At 39.1% G+C, this 20660-nt stretch overlaps 1 protein-coding gene across 1 annotated transcript; it reads right to left on the minus strand.

Annotated features, from left to right (window-relative positions):
- Positions 1-238: 238 nt before the first annotated feature.
- On the minus strand, positions 239-5842 carry LOC308069109 (uncharacterized protein; the record flags this gene model as incomplete). Its single annotated transcript, XM_080400868.1, has 4 exons — positions 239-840; positions 3044-3117; positions 3265-3749; positions 5469-5842. The coding sequence occupies 4 exons, from the start codon at positions 5840-5842 to the stop codon at positions 832-834; spliced, it is 942 nt and encodes a 313-aa protein (XP_080256994.1). The 3' UTR covers positions 239-831.
- Between the last annotated feature and the right edge of the window lie 14818 nt (positions 5843-20660).

The following is a 20660-nucleotide window of genomic DNA, read 5'->3' on the forward strand; positions in this document are numbered from 1 at the left end:
TTCAGTATAATCATTCAACACAGCAAAAGCCCCAACACCTCCCCCTTTCTTTTTAAATACAGCATTGATACAGCTTTGGAAACATTGTAAAAGACAAGGCACTAAAAGTAACAAAAGAATAACAAACAACAATATATTATGCAAAGCAGAAGCAAAAGCAATATTCATTAGGCCTATTCCTAAAAATAATGCCATCGTTCACATTTACAATAATGTTGTATTATATGAGATTCAAAACTTTTTCTGATAATGCGAACCCAGAAGATGAGTTCGTTTCGATGTTCTGCTAAAAATATCTGTCCGAAGGCTTCATAAGATTGTAAGGCCTCATTTATACCTGAAAAGTAGGGGCATGTGTCCCAGTAAGAAGGGAAAAACCGCCGGAACTGAAACGTAGGAAAACCTTCCGCCTATATGCTCCAACCCTTTTACAATATCCACAATATAGAGTAACTGTTGAATTACAAGAAGTAGCACATATAGGACAAGAATTTTCTGTTTCTATCGGTCCTTGCCCAAAAAGATCCTGCAACGCACGCACGATACGGTCACAGTGTAACAAAGACAATTCACCGGAGGGTAATTGATATTGTATCTCCCGAGGTAACTGCTGCAAGATGGGCAGAATAATGTATGTTAACGTATCTACAAGCCGCTTTTCTTCATTTGGTCGTGGCGGTCGGAATAACCTTTCTCGATGCTGTGCCCACTGAGCCCACTGATCCCTCCTATTCATTTAGGAGTCAATCCTGTCGTAGTCACCCTGCTTTTTCTTTTCAGTGGGTCGGTTTTCAATCCACGGGCGAACCCATTTTGCCGGAATCCACTTGGTCACTGCCCCTGTGGAGATACATGCATAACCCCGACCCCACGTTAATAAATTATGAGGTCCTGACCAACAATTTGAGACAGGGTCAAATACCTGGACAGCTATGTCACGATTCGAAAAATCGTTGGGATTGTTAGAAAAGTGATAGAAAATCGGCTGTTCAGTACATTCCGTTCTGGGATTCAACCAGTTCAGTACATAGCATGCTTTTGCCACTATTACATGAGGACTCCTCTCCCCCTCTTTTAGAAAAACAGACAGGTAATGTTTCAATGATTGATGGGCATGTTCAATAATTGCCTGACCACCAGAATTATTCGGAATTCCGGTAACGTGCTTCACCTGCCATTGCAGCAAAAAGGTCTTTATTCTGGCACTAAGATATGCAGGGGCATTATCTGTTTTTACCATATCTGGGCGGCCCAGCACAGCCATGGCTGACGTCCAATGCTGAATACAGGCAACAGCATTGGTAGATTTATGAGCAGTCGCCCAAATAGCTTTCGAGCAGGTATCAATTGTGACATGGACATATTTAAGTACTCCAAATGGGGTGAATTCTGTAACATCAGTTTGCCAGATTTGTCGAGGTTGTAAGCCTCTAGGATTTGTACCTTCCTGTTGAAGAGGTGTTAACCTGGCACAATCAGGACAGGCCGCTATGACAGTCCTAGCGTCTTGACGAGACAGACCAAACTGTTTTTGGCGAGACCGGGCAGATTGGTGAAAAAAGGCATGTGACTCTGTTGCTTGTTTTAGAGGAGAATTTTGTAATACTGGGGATGCCACCTGAGTGTCTATATAAGCATTACCTTCTGATAAGACACCAGGTAAATCCAGATGACTTCTGATATGCGTAATCCACCAAGGAAATTGTCTAAAATTTATTTCATTCCACATCTGAATAACTAGGGCCATAAGTCTGTCATTCGTAAAAGACCCTAAAAGGGAACGCGAAAGACGCGAAACTATTCCAACAACATATTTAGAATCACTTACAACATTAAGAGGGACATTGCGAAATTCCTGAAACACCATTAACACTGCTTTTAATTCTAAAATTTGAACTGAACCTTCCATTTGTTCTATATGAGAAATCCAATTGTTCCTGTCATCCCTATAGGCATAGCCACACTTTTGAGTTTTGCTACTAGCGTCGGTAAAAACCGTAAGTGCATTTTTTATAGGATTTTGTTGCTGTAAAGATTTTTCCTCCAATACTAAGGAAGTTAATGCCAATAAAGGAGCCAAATCCATATTGGTAATTCCACAGAAAGTTCTTAACCATTGAATGTCTCCGACTAGTTTCTGGACATCGTTGACGTTTTTTATATTTGGGACACTAATAATTTTTTGTGGCTGGATTCTTGTTTCTGAGATGCGCAGACCAAGATAATTCCAGGGCGCTAGTTTTTGTACCTTTTCTTTTGCTATAACCAATCCAAAGGTATGCAGACTCTGTATAAGTTCCTGTTCTTTTTCAGGGGCTAGTGTGTGAGGGCTGGCTATTAAGAGATCATCCATATAATGATAGGTAATAAGGTTAGGATTATTCTCTCTCCAAGATTGTAGAGCTAAATCCACAAACCACTGACATATTGTTGGGGAGTTTTTCATACCCTGAGGTAGTACAACCCACTCATACCTTTTTGCTGGAGCGGCACGGTTTATAGCTGGTACTGTAAATGCAAATTTTTCACAATCATCCTCATGCAGAGGAATAGTGAAAAAACAATCTTTTAAATCAATAATTAATAGGTCCCAATTTTGTGGTAACATAGTGGGAGAAGGCAGTCCAGGCTGAAGGGCACCCATGTCAACGATTTTTTTCATTTATTGCTCTTAAATCATGTAATAATCTCCATTTTCCTGATTTCTTTTGAATTGTAAAAATGGGTGTATTCCATGGGCTAACAGAAGGTCTGATGTGGCCTAAATCCAATTGTTCTTGGACTAATTCTTGAATGTGTTGCAGCTTCTCTTGAGGTAAGGGCCATTGATCAACCCATACGGGAGTTTCTGATTTCCATTTTAATTTTAAGGTTGGGCGAGAGCTGCTATCAATGGCCCCAATCAAAAATCTGTAGAGATTCTCATTCCCCATTGGGAAAGTACATCTCTACCTAACAAGGACAAGGATGTGTGTAGGACATAGGGTTTTACCCATGCTTGATGTCCTTCTTGATCCGTGAAAAGAATGAAGTTTTTACTGACCTGTGTCAGACGACTTCCCCCAATGCCTGAAATGGTTGAACCCGCACTATCTAATTCCCACATGGTAGGCCAAACTGAAAAAGGAAGAACAGTAACATCAGCACCAGTATCAATCATCATTGAAACATTAGGAAGATTTACACCTTGTGGACCAGATATCTTAACATTACATTTTGGCCGCTCGGCACCAATAAGTTGACAAAAGGCAGTGTTAGGCATACCCGTTGAGCCAAATGCACCTTGACCCCTGTCCTTTTCTCCTTTTTGAGGGACAGTAGCTTGGAATGGAATGAGCTGTGCAATAGTGCTTCCTGCTGGAATATGAACAGGTGGAGAAAAAACTTTTACCATAATTCCAATAGGTCCGGTATAATCGGCATCAATACAACCAGGAAGAACAAAAATCCCCTTTTTTGACGCAGAAGAGCGTCCTATAAGGAGTGCAGATAAACCATAACCCAAAGGACCACTAACTGTAGAAGGAAGTACATGTACCTTTTCATCAGTGATATTTACAGGTTCTGCCACGGCCAAATTGACTCCTGCGCTTCCTCTGGTGGCTGAATACAGCTCGCCGAGGCAGCCATGAAATTTGTTGGGTTCTGGGGATATTTCTTGGCCGCGTCCCTCAGAACGCGGCTGTTCCCGTTTCCCGGAACAAAGAGGGGTGTACAATCTTTTCCAAATTTTGAGCGACAATCGGCCGCTTTATGACCAAATTTTTGACAACGCAAACAATTTCCCTTCAACAGAGACTTTCCTCCTAGATTCTTTTTGCAGTCACGTTTAAAGTGACCTTCCTGTCCACATTGATAACATTTTGGCTTAGGACCCCGGTCCCCTAGGCCTTGTACCTTGTTGTTGTTTAGAGCTACTGCTAGAGCATTGGCATGTATTTTTGCCTTTTCCTCTTCCTCAGAAACAACATTAATTGCAGGAGAGTGTTATGAAACCCAAGGGCTATTTTTCACAGGGCTTACTCCTTCCATTTCCCATTTTACAATTTTAATTACTTTTTCTCCGGTCGCCTTAGCCACCCAAGGTCGGAAACACGGATAGAGCTCCTTGTTTATATTGCACTCAAACGCATGTCTCAAGCACTCTTGCACTCACACTCAGTCAAAATAATTAAGCTATACACTGAAAATCAAAATGCGCATCTCAATCACACCATTCACACTCTCCGGGCAGCCCTCAGTCACACAAGCAGTATGTTATACGGTACCGTGCACTTATGTACAACTTTTAGGAACACTGACAGTTCACAAAGCATGCATTTCAATGAACAATTGCCAAAAAACAAACAACAAACAAAAAACCACATTTTTCCTGGTCTTAAGCAGAGTGTTAAGTTTTCCGCTATTTGCTACGAATTACCAGAATATTATTATTTTTCAACATACATTTCATAACTCCAAGTTTTGAACATGTAACAAGACAACACATAGAACAAACAAGACACAGAGCGCTATTTCAGTTGTTACATTCTAGGAATTCCCCAATTCTTAAGACAACCTAAAGGAAGTTTTTAGCTTCCCCCCCTTTTTTTTTTTTTTTTTTTTTTTTTTTTTTTCTCCTCCTGGGGACTGCGCTGCGCGCCGGACGTCTCCGTGCGTCTCACCAGCCGCCCCGTTACTAAACATACCGTTTTATCCGCGGATCCAGGGGTTCTCTTCTGCTCCCGGGTGAACAGCTGAGAAGAGGAGGCTCCTCCGAGAAAATCTCCCGGGGCGCGCCTAGGAGCGTCCGCTCCGCAGCTGGTCCCTCAGCCGAGCAGAAATCCTCCTGCCTGGCTCGTCAAAACTGACGTGCGGAATTTGACTCTATAACTCGAAAGTTATAAAGTAGGTATGTTAATTGCGCACAGATGCACGGGGGATCGCTCCTCCACAAGCGTGCATACCCGAAGTGACGAACCATCCCACATTTATACAATGAAACAAATGGATATTCAATTAACGCCTATACATATTCGTTACCTAAACCCCGCTTCCTATGTTAATTAGCTTATCAGTCCGTTTCCTGGAATGTGGTGGTCTTGCAGGTTTGTACAACTTGATTTCAGCATTGCTCCTATCAGGTTTTGTCCAAAGTCACACAATCATCTTAAAGTAGCCAGAGGCCATGGTGCATTTTAACACTGGTCAGGAAGTCAGATCTCAACTTTCACCTTTGCAAAGACAAACATGCTTCAAAAAAAAATGCAGTCTGTTATTTAGGAGCTGGTGGAGCTGTGCCGTTCCCACCCCAGCAGTTTTACATCCAGTACTCGCAATTGCCGGTATTAATGTCTGTCTGCCGCTTGCCGTTTGTTCCTTATCAGGACACCAGGGTGGTAATTCATCATCTAATCCCCACGCTATTCGTTCAGCAGTAGTCATTACTGGATAAGCTTTAGATGTATAATCGGGGGGGGGTTTTGCACGGAGGCTGCCCCTCTGGCTCTTCCTCCGACTGAGCGGTAGGATCGCCGGGAGGCCGCACTGCAGCTTTAACAGCTGCAGCGACTTGCGCCTCGCCGTGTAACTGCGCGACCATACCCCGTACAGCCCGATACGTGCGAGCCAAAGTCTTTACCCCCTTAGTCCCGACTTGCACAGATTCCCACAAGTCCTCTCCCACTTTCTTCCATGTTTCATTATTATATACATCTTGCGTAGAAGCAAGGAAACCACGGCGGCGACTCCAACATAGCAGATCAATTACTGCCTGCCGTGAGACTGACGTTTCAGTTTTCTCTGCCAGTTTCATTAAACTGTCTACGATTTCTTTCTCCACCGCTGATGCAGTGATCCCCATCCTGCTTAAGTTTCCTGACTCACCGGTCAGCCGTGCACGTTCCGCCTTTCTTCGGGCGCCCAGCTCTCTCTCCGCTGGCAGCAGGATCCTCGCCGGCTCCGCAGCTTGTAACACGATCCTTAATGAATCTTCCTGACTCTTCGACCGATCCACACGTCGGGGTCACCAGATGCTGCGGGCATTCTGGGCGAGCGGGAGTCAGATTCAAATACTCATAGAGTTCAAGATCTGATCCGTTTATTGTACAAACCAAGTAACTTTTATAAGGCACTCTATAAGCGTGTGATAATATGATTGGCTATTTTACAGGCGTATAATAATATGATTGGTTAACGATTGTTTATTGGCAAGATTTCTGTTTCTACTTTTTCAGGCACGTAGGCTCTTTTCTGTTGTTTCCCAGCTCCTCTTATCGCGTCCTGCTGGCCCTGTTTTTGTGCAAGCACCTGCAATTTGTTCCTCCCTCTTCATTCCACTGTTCTGATCGTGCCCTCGTCTTATTTCTTCAGTATTTTTCCACTTGCTTCAAAGTTCAGTATAATCATTCAATACAGCAAAAGCCCCAACACAAAGGGCCCACTTTTAGGAAAGACTTAGCAGAAAATACAGTCTGAAATAAAAGGAGTTTTGCAAATTCTATGTTTTTCATAAAGAATTACAGTTCCCTGAGCTTTCTTTGGAAAACAAGTGGAGAGTGAAGGAGAAAGCAGAAGTCTGTAGAATAAGAAAAATCAAGTAAAATTTTAGAACAATTAAAAACTATCTTTAATTTTTCAGTTTGCAGATGATAAATTAATCAATGATTAAGTGCTGGTAAAACCCTATGATCAGCCTTAAACTGTGAATATTCCTTATTTCCTTTAGACATAAATCATTGACCAAGTCTGAGACTAAGACTGGATCTAGCCGCACCTAAGCTCTATTAAGAGTTTAGAAAACAACAGGGTTCACTCTGAAGTTCATAGCTCAATGGGAAAGTCTTCCTTCCCCTTTGACATTTTTAATCTATGTGTAAATCATTCCAGATTAATTTTAATTTGATTCTTCTTTGTGTGATTTATCTATGTAGTAAGACTGAAGCTTGCCACCAACCTCTGTGAAGTCACACTCCCACAAATTCCTGTAAAAACTATTTTGCTCATACCTTTGATGGCAACTCTTTATTCTTTAAGCAACTTAACCTAAACCACTTATTCATGACAGTAACACACTGATATTTTCAGTTGTTCGTAAGTGGTGTTTATGCTAAATCAAGGACTTTTCATCTTCTCATGCCCTGCCAGCAAGAAAGCTGGAGGAGCACAATAAGTTGGGAGAGGACACAGCCAGGACAGCTGACCCAAACTGGCCAAAGGGATATTCCATATCATACAATGTCATGCTCAGTATATAAACTGGGGGGATCTGGCCAGGGAGGGAATGCTGCTCAGGGTGTCAGTCAGCAGGTGGTGAGCAATTGTACTGTGCATCACTTGGGGTTTTTTGTTTTTGTCTTTTTTTCCTTGAGTTTTATTTTTCTCTTTTTGCTATCTCCCTTTTCATTACAAGTATTAGTATTAGTATTAGTATTAGTATTAGTATTAGTATTAGTATTGATGCCAAAACGGCACAGAGTAACTGCCCAGAGACCAATTTTGTCTTTAAGCAGCAAAGGTGCTTAAACGTTTTCGTGCAACGTTGGGGAGCTGGCCGGTTCGCACCGGACAAACTAGCTCCAAAGTTTTCAGTGAAAAGTCAGGTAATTTATACAGTTTTCATGAGAAGTTACATCATCTTTACATACATATTAATTTGATTTTGACACCCAATCATTCCATTCACAATAGGTGGGATCTAGGTGGAGTAAACCTTTCAGCTTGGTTTGTTCAATGATTTCCTGACTCATGGTCTCCTTATCTCCTTCAGGTGCCCACCTTATCTTTTCTAATTATTCCGAGTACATTCCTTTACTTTAACATTGTCAGTGGTACATTCCTTTAACACCATCAGTGGAACCTTTTTTAGTTATTCCAAGTACATTCCTTTCTCAACACAAACTGAGCATCACCCAGAGCATTGTACCAAACTCATCCTGACTGATCTTTATAAGACCTTGATCTGTTTCACTATCAGTATCAGTATTAGTATCACATTTACTTTATTTTGATTATTAAACTGTTATCTCAACGCACAGGGCTTACCTTTTTCTGATTCTCCTCCCCACCCCACTGGCAGCAGGGGGGTGGGTGGGGTGGGTGGGGTGGGTGGTGGGGGTGGGGTGCGGGTTGGGGGGGGTGGGTGGTGGGTGAGTGAACAGCTGTGTGGTGCTTAGTTGCTGGCTGGAATTAAACCACAACTTCATTTTGGTTAATGGTGTTGAAGCATCCAAAAGCTAAAATGAGGCAAGACTGAGATCAGAAGTAGCTTCTATACAGAAAATGCTAACTTGTATTACAGACTTCTGTTATTTATTTGCATTTATAAAGGTTGGGAAGAATTCACTGAAAGTCCCTATTTATTACGTGTTGTATATTTTCTAGAATTATAATGTCAGATAGCATTTTTCTGACTTGTTTTATCTCCTGGCATACAGCACAGCTTCTTGAGTCAAAGAGATGCAGATGATGGCGCTGCCTTAATCCACAGTGAGCTTCACAACTGCAGGCATGACAGGTAAGAGCACCACATGACTTTCCTACCTGAAAAATGCCATGTTCACTAGGGCTTGCATCACAAGTCTTACCAGGCAGTGATGCCATGGCTCACACACAGCCTGAACGGCCCACACACCAGTGGTACAGACTTGTGCAATTCTGCTGGTTATCCGAGACTGCAAAGTTTTCAGCAGCGTAGTTTGAACTACTGATGCAGGTCAAATTTGGTTTGAACCAAGTTGCTGAAGATCAGCACATCCCAAAAAAACAGGCTTCCCGAAGTGAGACTGATGTAGGGTTAGCCTCATGTCCTTACTAGTGCATTTGCAGTTGCTTAAAACCTCAGTAAAGATAGATTGGGTGGGGCAGGGGTGGAGGTGAGGAATTAAATCAAGGAAAGTTTATAACAGCCATTCTGATACTGAAACTGCTTATTTTGAGGAAAAAAAAGTTATTGAATGGGGAAACTAATGTAGCCTTTATTCACAAATTCAACAAAATTGTGCAGCTTTTCATTCTACCAAAAGTCTGCAGTGTTACAGTGTTACACTGTAATTTGTGAAAATATAGTGAGAATATCTTGAGAATTTATTAGAACTGGCATGTCTTGGTGCTGGGTATGGTACAGGTGTCTGGAAGGGTTTATTTCAACACACTAATTGTGCTAGCTCTTGGATGTATCTAATTATACACCTGTAAGTAAAATGAAGATCATTGTCAATGCATAGTTACTAACACAATCACTGACGGAACAGAGGCAGAATCATGCTGTGGATGGTTTGGCTTGAAGCCCTGGGTATTGTATGAAGATTTAGATGTCATTAAGAAAAATCCATTGTTTTAAGAATAATTATTTCCCTGCTGAGAAAACATCCTTCAGTCTGCAAAACCAGCATATTAACTTAGCGTGAAAAACAATCTTATGACATTTACTTCCACTAGGATGCTAGAAACTCTAATGAGAAACCAAATGTGCAAAGATGTTTAGTGATGAGAAGGGAACAGGCTTAGAGAACAAAAACTTTTTTTCTTTTCTTAAGCAAGTTATCAGGAGTTTCATATAATTCCACAAACACATACTGTTTAACAAGATATTTAGGTCATGCTGGAGTAAAAGATAACCTGGAGTGTGTTCCTAGCGATTATCACTAAGACTTATTTTTCTTGGTATTACACAAGACTGAGATTTGAACTAAAGATTCTTTGCAAGAGAATACAAGAACCTGATGCATCTGTGTCAAGGCTGCCTGCTCTTTTCCAGAGATACACTGCCTTTCCCAGGCTAACCTGTATTGCTCTGGACCCACTCTTCTTTGGGTCCTTTTGCCCCTTCCATATGTGGGAATGAGAAAAAAAAATCTGTCAGAGGTATAAATAACCTGTGCTTAACTCCGCTTTTGGGCTGATGTATTTTGCACCTCAGCCCTCTCTGATGTTAGCCTACAGGCATGACAGAAAAGGCTGCATGTACTACATCTTTTAATTTTGCTGTGCTGTTATAACCAATTATTCCAAACAGCAAAGGAAGGGGGTGGTACCGAGATTTATTGTAGCATTTACTTTGAATGGGAAGTGGCTGGTTTTCAGTGATAACAGGAACAGTGAATAGAGTTAAATGAACTAAATGCTTGAAAAATATTTCTGTCCTGGACCTGAACTCTCGTTTTCATTCATAGAACAGGCACATACAAAGGATAATACTTCCCACGTAGTTTCTATTCAGACTGCCTTGGATTGTTGTCTGGTGGGCTCTTCAGCTGCGTTGGTTGCAGGCCCAGCTGGGGTGGTCATGCAAAACACAGTCTCAGCGCATAAAATCCTTACCCTTTTTTCTGAAACACCTAGTACTTAGTCTCAGTCCTAATATAGAAGGCTTTTTCCTACAGGACTAACAGGAGATTGTTGGGTGCTCAGGGATTTCACTTCCATAACCCTTGGATCTCATACCATTTACATACCTTGTGCTGCATTCTGAAAAATAATCTTGTCAAGATGTTTCCTTATGTATGAATCAGTCCACGTTTAGAAAGCACATGTTTTTCAAGCAGTATCTTCCAGTATAAAAAGTAATCAGGCACCTCAGTGAGTTGCATGCCTGTCAGAATGACTTGAAAGATCTATACTTCAAATAGAAAATAATTAAGGATAATAACAATTCCAAATAGGAAATTTAATCAAAGAGAGGACAGCTAAGATAAATGCAATCTATTTATGATGGAAGTAGGTAAGACAGTTATGTTACCTTCATAAATTCAGCTTTGCTCTTTCCTATAAGTTATTCAAGCTTTCAGAAAAGTTGTAACTTAAAGTAGGAAGGAATCCCTGTGAAAGAGCTGGGGTTTTGGGGGGTTTTATATTAAATTATTGGGAGTATACTTTCCTACCCTTTCCTAACTGAATGTTAATAAATCCATTAATTAAAAAATGTAAGATTTTGAATTTACTACTTGAATACTCTAATTGGAATTTATGTTAAATGAAAATTAATTAGGGAAAACAGAAAAGGTATGCATTATTAGATCAAAATCTTAACTTCTCTTTAAACTCTGATCAGCTATCAATTTACTACTTCCCATGTATCTGTCATGAACTTCTTGTTGCTTTCCATTCAGAGGCTTTTGTGGGTGGGTGTGTATGTTTAAGTAGTAAACGATTTGTGAGGAAATTATCTATATGATTATGGTACAGAATAATAAATGGAAATATCAACCTTGAAAGAAAAGCAATGGCTATTTTATTTAGACTTTAAAAAACAGTGTGTCATTCTGTCAAAACCAGGGCAAAATATTGATTTTGGGTGGTTAACTTTGGGAAAGTTCCTTCTGTTCATAATCAGATCAATCATTTCTTTTCAGTTAAAAAAATCAAGGAGTATCTGAATATTTCCCATCTGAATTCTGCACTGATAAACAGAGAAAACACAATTATTCCCCTAAATGGGCCTGATGGACTCATAAGCAATTATTTTCACCACACTCAGCTATCAGCTTCCTTGTTCTCTAATGGCATCTGTCAGTATAATGAAACCTATAGTTTCACAGAAAAAAAGGAAAAGATTCTGTGTGGGTCTACAAATAAAGGAGAAAAGAGGAAGAAAAACTGACATACAGATATTAGCTCTCCTTACTGACACACTGAACACACAGTAGCCAGGGAAACTAAGGAGGTGAAGGACCAGTTACATTTATTTATTTTACTAGCTGACAGTTCTGATTGTATAAATAATCTTTTAAGTCTAACCAGAAAGTAATGCTATAAAAATATGTACTTTCCTGAATTAAATTATGTTACACATGTATACCTGTTCTTCTTGAGTGCTGATTATAGCGTTATTATGGCACCTGAATGTCTTCCAGCAGCTTACCAGCAATGTGATTAGTACTTCTTATATTTTATTAGAGAGCATGATCTTACAAAATGTTGTTCAAGCTGCATTTGGAACGAAGATAATTGACCATTTGCCAGCATCAGAATTTCAGGAATAGACTGAAAAGTTCATATTTTGTCCAATCTGTTACATTTCATTCCACACACACACACACACATTCAGCATAGCCTGGTTCTCTCTCTCTCTTCAAAAAATTGAGCAAGAACTTCCAGTATCATAAAATTGAGAACTTCTGTCACTTGTTGGCATGAACTAAAATGCTTATAGTGCTTAATCTAATTTTTTGTCTTAAGCTAACAAAGAGAAATTAAATTATTGGTAATACAAAAGCAATTTGTTCTCTTTTAGTTCCTTTTGATTAATTCTAGCACTTTTGACTAAACTGTTCAATTTATAACAGCCACAGAAATTTGTTCTTACATCCGTTGATGTAGGCCCACATGTAGACTAAAGAACAACTCCGCTGTGGCAGAGGACTTGAATCAATATCCCAGGTGGTCTCTTCTAGTATTGTATCCCCCCAAAAGAGCTCAGAGGAAAGCACAACAGCTTGGGAAACTGTATTTATAGGAATCTTGTACTGTTATTTAGGAATCTTTTTCACTGTTATTAAACAAATCTAAATGATAGCAACAGGCATGGTCAAGATTAAATGAGATGCAGTAGCCCTGGGTCTGCAGTTCATTCAGTTTCCAAAAAGAGTAAGTGATGTTATGAAAATAATCATTACAGTTTGAAAATTGTTCTTCAGAAGTTTTTATTATGGCAATGTAACCAATCAGTGGGCATTTAAAAGTATTATTTCTGTACACAGCATAGCATTACAGGGTTATGCAGCCATGGTTATTAGACTAGAAGAAAACAAAGACTATGAGGTTGTGTGTGTATGTGTGGATATATAAACACACACACTTGTACATGTGTATGTAGAGAATATATAAAATCATCTAGTCACCCTTATTTTACTGACTAGTGATTGAAACCCTTGTTCCACAAAGAATTTATTATTGTTACAGCTCAGGTTTAAAGATAGAACATGCATTTTTTTCCTACATCCTGTCAGTTGCTTGCATACAACTAAATACTTCATTAAACAGTTGAAAGCTTACTAATAATCCTGTGAGCAGTCCCAACGGGAATGGTAGCTTTTGGTGAATGAATTATAATGTTCAGTTGCATGCCTGAAACTAAGCAATGAGTAGAAAAGTGCATTTCATTTCTGAATGCCGAACTTTGAAGTAAAATTAGATGTTAAGTATGTGTTGAATAAAATTAACTTAAAGCATATACAGCTGAAGCTAACAAAACTATTGTCAGGAGAGACTGATAAAATATTATACAGGTATCGTCTCTCATTTCTTCCTCTTTTTTTTTTTTTTTTCCTTTCTTGCCCCTTCTGTCTCAGTTTTCCTTCATTTTCTAGCACCATGGGATCTATGGCTTAAGCTTGATGTGTTTTGCAGAATTGGGCTGTAAATAAGCTTGTTCTTCATTGTTTGTATATTACATTTAAGAAAGGAAGGGAGGCAGGTAAGAAAGAGAAAGAAAGGAGGAAAGGAGGAAGGAAAGAAAGAAGGAAAGAAGGAAAGAAGGAAAGAAAGAAAGAAAGAAAGATTGAATTTTAAAAACCTTACAATGGCACATAGCAAGTTTAAGTTCATTGCCATAGTGACTGGAGCTTATTTCTCAAGCTTAGTCTTTCTATAATAACAAAGCTATCACCCACACATCTCTCAGCTTATTCTTCCTTGTATAAACATTCTAATACACAGTACCACAGAAGTACAGTAGATACTGTATTTTGGATTTTTTGTGAAAAATCACAGAAAAAGTGTGAACTGCACATGTGATGAGAATTACTGTGGAAAAATATATGAAGATAAGAGTTACCTTACTGAAAAGAGATCTGTCATTTGCAAGGGATTTATGACTTACTTTACTTTTAATTTATTTTTTAAAGATTTTTAGAAACATTTGGAAAATGAAGATATATCACAATTTCTTTCTGATTTTCTGAAATCATATTGATCTTAGGCAATTTGCAAATTTATTTTTTTTAAGCAATAAACATTGTTACAGGTTCTAAGATAGACATGGTCTAAAAGTCATGCTCCCAAGCTTCTCTACTATTTCTCCTTTGGAGTGCCTCTGGTTATGCTCTTTTCTTCTTGAGTTACCACCTTGTTTAGGAAGAGGAGATTAAAAGTAACAGTACAGACATTCTGCCACCTTTTGTAATTCTCCTGTCCCATTCTGCATAGAATTGCCGTAATGGGACTTTATAGTTCTGTGCCATCATTAGGTGATATTGGATGCTAATAGGATACCCAGCTATTTAAAGTTTTATATTTCACAAACAATCTCTATAATAATACAGTAATATTTTAGTACCCACAAATATGGAATGCAGGGTAATTCATGAAGAAGAAATATGAAAGAAGACAAATTACTTTCCTTTACACTAAAAGGGTTGTAATTTATTGTGAAGTTGCATGGGACATTGAGGGTGTTATGAGAGTGGGTAAGAACTGGATTAGTGCTATCAGTGCATGTTTATAACATAAGAAAACCACCAGAAATGTCATCTATTTGGAACAATGTTATACACAACATTTGGCTTCATTCAACCAATATGTTTTTTCTGGGGGAGGAGAGGATTTTAAATGCCACTTAGTGCTTGATTTCCTGATTTTATCAAAATATAATATTTTATTTGAGAAAAGCTAAACCAACTCATTTTGAACATTTAAAAACAATGTAATTTTCATGTTTTCAAACAGCATTTTTCATTAAAATTTTATCAAGATTGAGAAAAATATGTTTTAAAAGATTAAATAACCCTGAAGAGTATAAAAATATTTTCATTTAGTTTCTTCTTTTTTTTTTTTCCCTAACAAAATCCAAAACTGGAATTCTCAGACAGTTCAAACCATGTATTTCCCTAATTTTTTGTTTGATCCTGAAAAAAAAAAGGTTATTATTTCAACAACAATTTCAATGTCCAATGAAGCTGTTACACATTTTCCTCATCTATTCACCACAGTTGATCTTTCTCAAAGGATTTGCAAGCTCTGTTGCCTCTGTTAGCAATTCAGTGCCTTCAGGGAGACAGCTGCAAATGTTTCTCTCTCTAACCCACAGTCAAAAAGGACATTGGCACTAAATCAGATAGTTTGTTACCAAAGCCACTTTTCTTCTTATCCTCATTGTTCTACCATTTCTTATACAATTTCTTATTGATAGCCACCTTCACTGACTTCTGAATTTTTGCCTTATTTTGCATAGAATTGTCATAATGGGACTTTATGGGTTCAGCGCTTACCCTGGCAGATTGACCTTACTCATCTTGGATATAAAAGTATTTCTTCCAGCTACAAAGCTTCATTAACACCAGGTTAATGGGGAAAGCTTTTCTAAAAGAGCTACTACTTCAAGGGCAGGCTGCCTGTGTGGATACCCTGTCTCTTGGAGAACTGTTTTGTCCATCAGATCAAGACAGCATAAATCGCCTCTGTACAGAGAGAGCTCCCATCTTGACACTTCCAGTTGTCACCTGTTACCTCCATCATACCTTGAAGGCTCACTTCTCACATTGTACCACCTGGACTATTAGATAGGCTGGCAAGGTTTCAGAGCTATAATTACATTTACTTACTAGGCTGTAAGAAAACCACTTGTATTATCCAGTACCCACTACAATGGTTTCTTTGGTCTTCACAGTATTAAGAATATTAGCTTGTGCCTTATGTTACAGGTTGCTTGGAATTATTCATGCTGACTTTCAGATCTCTAATGTGGGTTTTGTCAGTGCTGCAACATAGAAACATATGTATAAATATCACAGTGCCTTATCTCAGATAGATTTGAACTGTTTCTAACCAAGCTGAGATGATTAATTCAAGAACAGCATCCTGCCAACATGGCTACTAGCAGTGCTCTGGGAATACGTACACTTACATGATGACCAGGCCCCTCACAAACAAACAAACAAAAAATTTAAAAAATCTGCAAGATAGTCAAACCTATGAGAAACAATTAAAAGCTAGTCTTTTAAGCAGTTCTTACAGCATAAGAAATTATCTCTTATCTTTCCCAGAGGATTCATCCTTTCCAGTTTTTTCTAGAGAAGGGCAGCTCCTTCAGGGTTTTCTTCCAAAACCCTGAAGCCGGAAATCTGCAGGGCTATGCCTTAACTGTCAGTGAAAGGGAGTAAAAAAATTCTGAGCCAGTTTCCTGAAATGATTAGGACACAAAAAGAGGTGGGATGCATTGTGGAGCACAGCTCATATGGAGAAACAACATTAATGTTCAACAAGGTAAAGAATCCACGTCTCATATTGCAATGAAGTCTGTTTTCCTATGGATTTTTGTAGACTCCATAGGCAAGCCTTGATATTTAATACTGAGTTCATTAAATGTAACCTAGTATTACATTTAGAACTCCCAGTTATCACAAATTATAATTTCAAAGCAATTCTATAAAGTTGCCAGAAGGGATCAGCATGGAAGTACCAAAGATGTTGATTTGAATGGCTAGTGATGACAGTTGTGCTGATCCTACATCCAGTTACCATTATCTGAAACATAAAGGAGGTTCTATTTCTATTTGAAGAGTTCAGGGGGAGGGTATAGTGAGGAACAGACAGCGTAGGTATAAGAAATGGATCGGCTGGTTTGTGTATTGACAGAGTTTGTAGGCCGGTTGTCTTAATCCCCCAGGTCACAAAAGACATGTAATGTAGCCACTGTTACCTAAATTATCTGGGACATATTTGCAGCACAAATGGGACTGTCCCAAAGACAGGCAAGGTACAGAGCTGGAGGTAAACCCCACCGCACCTCTTACTAGAAAAGCTGTACCATTTTGAGTTGTCAAGAGGTTATTTATGCTTCTACAGACATACGTGGCACCTAAACAAGGTTTTCAGTGTCTAACATTTGCTTAAGAAATTGAAGTTTGATTGCAGTTCATGCTGGCTTATTTTACAATGGTTCTCTGTGGTCGTGACAGTATGCGTTATGCCACATGTTAATACTAATGCAACAAGCACAGGGAAGGTCTCAGGGAAAGGCAGCTGGGTGATTATCCTTTGGATGGCCTCCATTTGTCATTTGGCTTCATTAAGCTATCATAATTACGGTAGTCAGAATAGTTCAAGGCTACAGACTAACAGGGATAAACATGGATTCCAAGACCTTTTCTAATGACACAGGAGAGGTTACTTTCTACTTCTTTATCTTCATCGCTATTATGTTTACGTAGCAAAAAGAATTTCAAATGCCCAAGATACTGCCTTTTAATGAGAGTTAGGTGTGTAAGTGTTTATTGTGTCTCTGAAAATAAAGCCTTTAGTGTTTCTGGGTTAGCTTTCCCAGTATACCTGCTGACCACAGTATAAAACTTAAATGGACCCTGTAGATGCTGTAAGTACTCTTAAATAAAGAAAGAACAGAATAACAACAAAGAACCCAAAGCCCTGACACTGCAAAAAGCTAAATTCCTTCAGGTAAATACTGATAAATTTCTTCTTTAAAAAAGTTATGTTAATATTGTGCTGGTTTATTTCATACGTGGTATAAGTCAGACGCAGGTATCTGCATAAATAACTATATGACTGTCATAAAGCCTATCTTAAATTTTAGAAAATTGGCCATCACATTCTTTGTATGTTTTATGTGAGAGAGCCAGTAAGATCACTCAAAAGGCAAGGAAAGTATTTTAAAAAGAAGAACAGAACAGAAGGAAAACAATGGAATAAACTCCACAGAAGAAAAGGAGAACACCTGGGAGTATTTTAATGTTAACACAATACCAATAAGCATGGGACATAAAGCAAAATTAACAACTTCTACTACTCTTTTGTCTGGCAAAACTCATACTGAATCCAAACAGGGATTCCATTTTGAACCCTTTATTCATCTTATGAACAAGAACTTACTGAGAAAAAGGACATTAGTCAAAATACCAGGCTATAATGAGTTCTTTTTAGAAATGTGTTTTCAAGTATGTGACAAAATGCTTTGCATCAAAGTCAAGTTCTATTTTACTGTGAAACTTCTGGAAAGTTAAGAAGTAACAGTATTCTAAAAACTTCTAGATTTTTATTTCAGTTACTTTCTATTCAAAGCAATCTTTCCAATCCACCTAATGATGGATTTGTATGCATTTATTACACATTTACATGCAAAAGCTGTAATGTGTAATCCAGATATATGCCCCTGCAATTATTTGCTAATACAGTCAGTTAAAAGATCTCAGTGTTGGGTATTAATATAATGTGCACATCTATATCTTAGGGACTGGACTGAAACTCAGCCAAAAGAATATTCACATTTCAAATTTTAGTTATTATTTCTCTCTTTCAAGAAAATACTGCTGATCAAACTTAAATATGTGACTCAAACCAGCCTCATTGAGCATAGTAAATAAATTCATACTTAGAAATAGGCTCTCTCATTTTATTAGTATCATATATCATAGTCTCTTAGCACTTTCCAAGGGAGACAGGCTGAGTCATATATGATTTCATAGGTCAAGCTTAGCTAAATCAAGGCAATTCCCTCTAAGTTAAAACTTTGAAAGTGAGCTGAAAATTGGAGTTCACAGTGGTCCAGCACAGTAATTGCTGGTAAAAGTACCCCACAGTGGTTTAAGCAAGACAGGCTGAACCTACTGGCATACCAGAATATATCTGGAGAAAGCCGAAATACCAGGGCTTATGATATTGCTTAGCATATTCTTCAAACAGCATCTTGACCACTTCATTTTCCTGAATACAGTTCTGCAGACTCAAGGGCATAACTCTTCATTCCTTGGGTGTCGTCCTGCAGCAATCCATTTCTTCCACATAGTTTCCAGGTGAAGAAATAAAAAATCACGGAACTATGAGCCTTTGGAATCAGAAGACCCACACCGTGAACCACTGCACGTGGTTATAGAATTTACTAGAAAATGTGTACTTCCGTTATTAGTATGTTTCTTGGACAGAGCTAACAGCTTCTACAGTATAGTGTGCATGAAAGGTGGTTCTATATGGAAAGGCAATAGCATTTGTCAGGTGCAAAGCTTATATCAAAAGACAAGCACTGACTCATGTAAAGCAGTTAGCACTCCAGGCTCTACAAAAAGTCTAATCAAGTCTTTTAATGTGGCAAAACCAGCTGCTGACACAATGGTGTCCACCCAAAACAGCAGACCGTATAGCAAGTCAGAGCTAACATTGATGGATTTACAAGTATTTTCCTTAATACAAACTTAGGGTGCAGTTTGCCTAGTATCTTCACGCGGCCATGCCAGCCTACACACTGTGCATTCCCATCCCTTGTCATTCACTCATTTGTCCCATTAACCTCTGCCCTTTACACCAGAACAAGTGTTTGTGTAACCAGGTGATGAATTGGACCAATTCCCTCATTCAAATCCCTTCTTTATTGTTAGGTTTATGTTACTAAGCTGGATCTATGCTGCAGCTTAGTTTACCCTTCAGTATGACAAGTGACTGCAATGCGTAGGCGTGGGAAGACAGGAAGGTGGGGAGAGGGATTGCTTAATCCTGAACCATACCTACAACAGGTCTGCATGATCGCCATTTCTGTGATTGCAACATTGACTGCTTGCAATGGGAATAGAGACGGTGAGTGGAAAGAGTTGCAAACACAAAACTGAAAGGAAACAGAGGCAGAGCTTCTTAAACCCAGGCTCACTTGGAATTTATCTTACAGTAAGTTTCCTGTTGTTCTGGAAACAGTACCATATATAAGTTTTTTCTAAATAACCACTGCACAGAGAATATGTTTATCTCAGCTTCTGTCTAATTAAAGCTGTCCTATCTGCTCTTGAATGCTGGGTAACTACTAGGGCACAGCAGCAGAGTAGTTTGAGGACTAATTAAATACTGCTGCTAGCAGAGCAGGCATCCTCTTTCAGAGAGCACTGAAAGATCAGTATAGCTTTCAGACTGGGTCAGGGTGGGTAGAGGCCTTCAGTGAGATTTTTAAAGTTGTCAGAACTTGGTCTCTGCTACCCTGAACTAAAAACACAAGTTGGAGAGGGGAAACGGTTTAAGAAATCATGTAAAAATACACTTTCTGAGCGGAGAGTTTTCATTTGGCTCTGGGTTGTTGGGTTTTTTTTTTCCTAGCTGCAATCATAGTCACTGTACAGTGTTATATTTCTAAGAAACCCATGCTAGAAATCAGATAGCAATATCCAGTGTGACAAGGCTGGCACCAATTTTTAGCAAAAAATTCATGAATTCCACATGTCCTTATTATGGAGCTAGTAGTATTGCGTATGTATTCATCAGAAAGACTCTTCATATGTAGCTTTTTTTATGACAAGTAAGCAAAGTAGTTGGAAGTCTCTGAGGCCTACTATCAGGCAGAGGTGCTCTGAAGTGGGGGATCATGCCAAAAGACTGTGGGGAGCGTTCTGTGAACCAGCAAAACCAAGAAGCAAGGGCAGGCAGAGAGAAAGAGGGTGCCCCAGCTGCCCGCCCCGCGAGCAGGAAGCAGTGAGACCCTGGCAAGTGGCAGCTCTGACTCAGCGTTGCTGGAAAGTGAAATAGAAGTTCAACTGAATTAAATTGAAATAGAATAAAAAAGAAAGAACAATAATAACAATAATGACAGTGACAGTTATAAGGGGTGGAGGGGGAAGAAAACAAGTGATACACAGCACAACTGCTCACCACCTGCTGACTGATGCCCAGCCAGTCCCCTGAGCAATGATCAGCAGGTTCCCGCTAACCTCCTCAGGTTTACATACCAAGCATGACATCCCATGGTATGGAATACC

Source organism: Falco punctatus (assembly GCF_963210335.1).
Source record: "Falco punctatus genome assembly, chromosome: 1".
Taxonomy (NCBI): Eukaryota; Metazoa; Chordata; class Aves; order Falconiformes; family Falconidae; genus Falco; species Falco punctatus.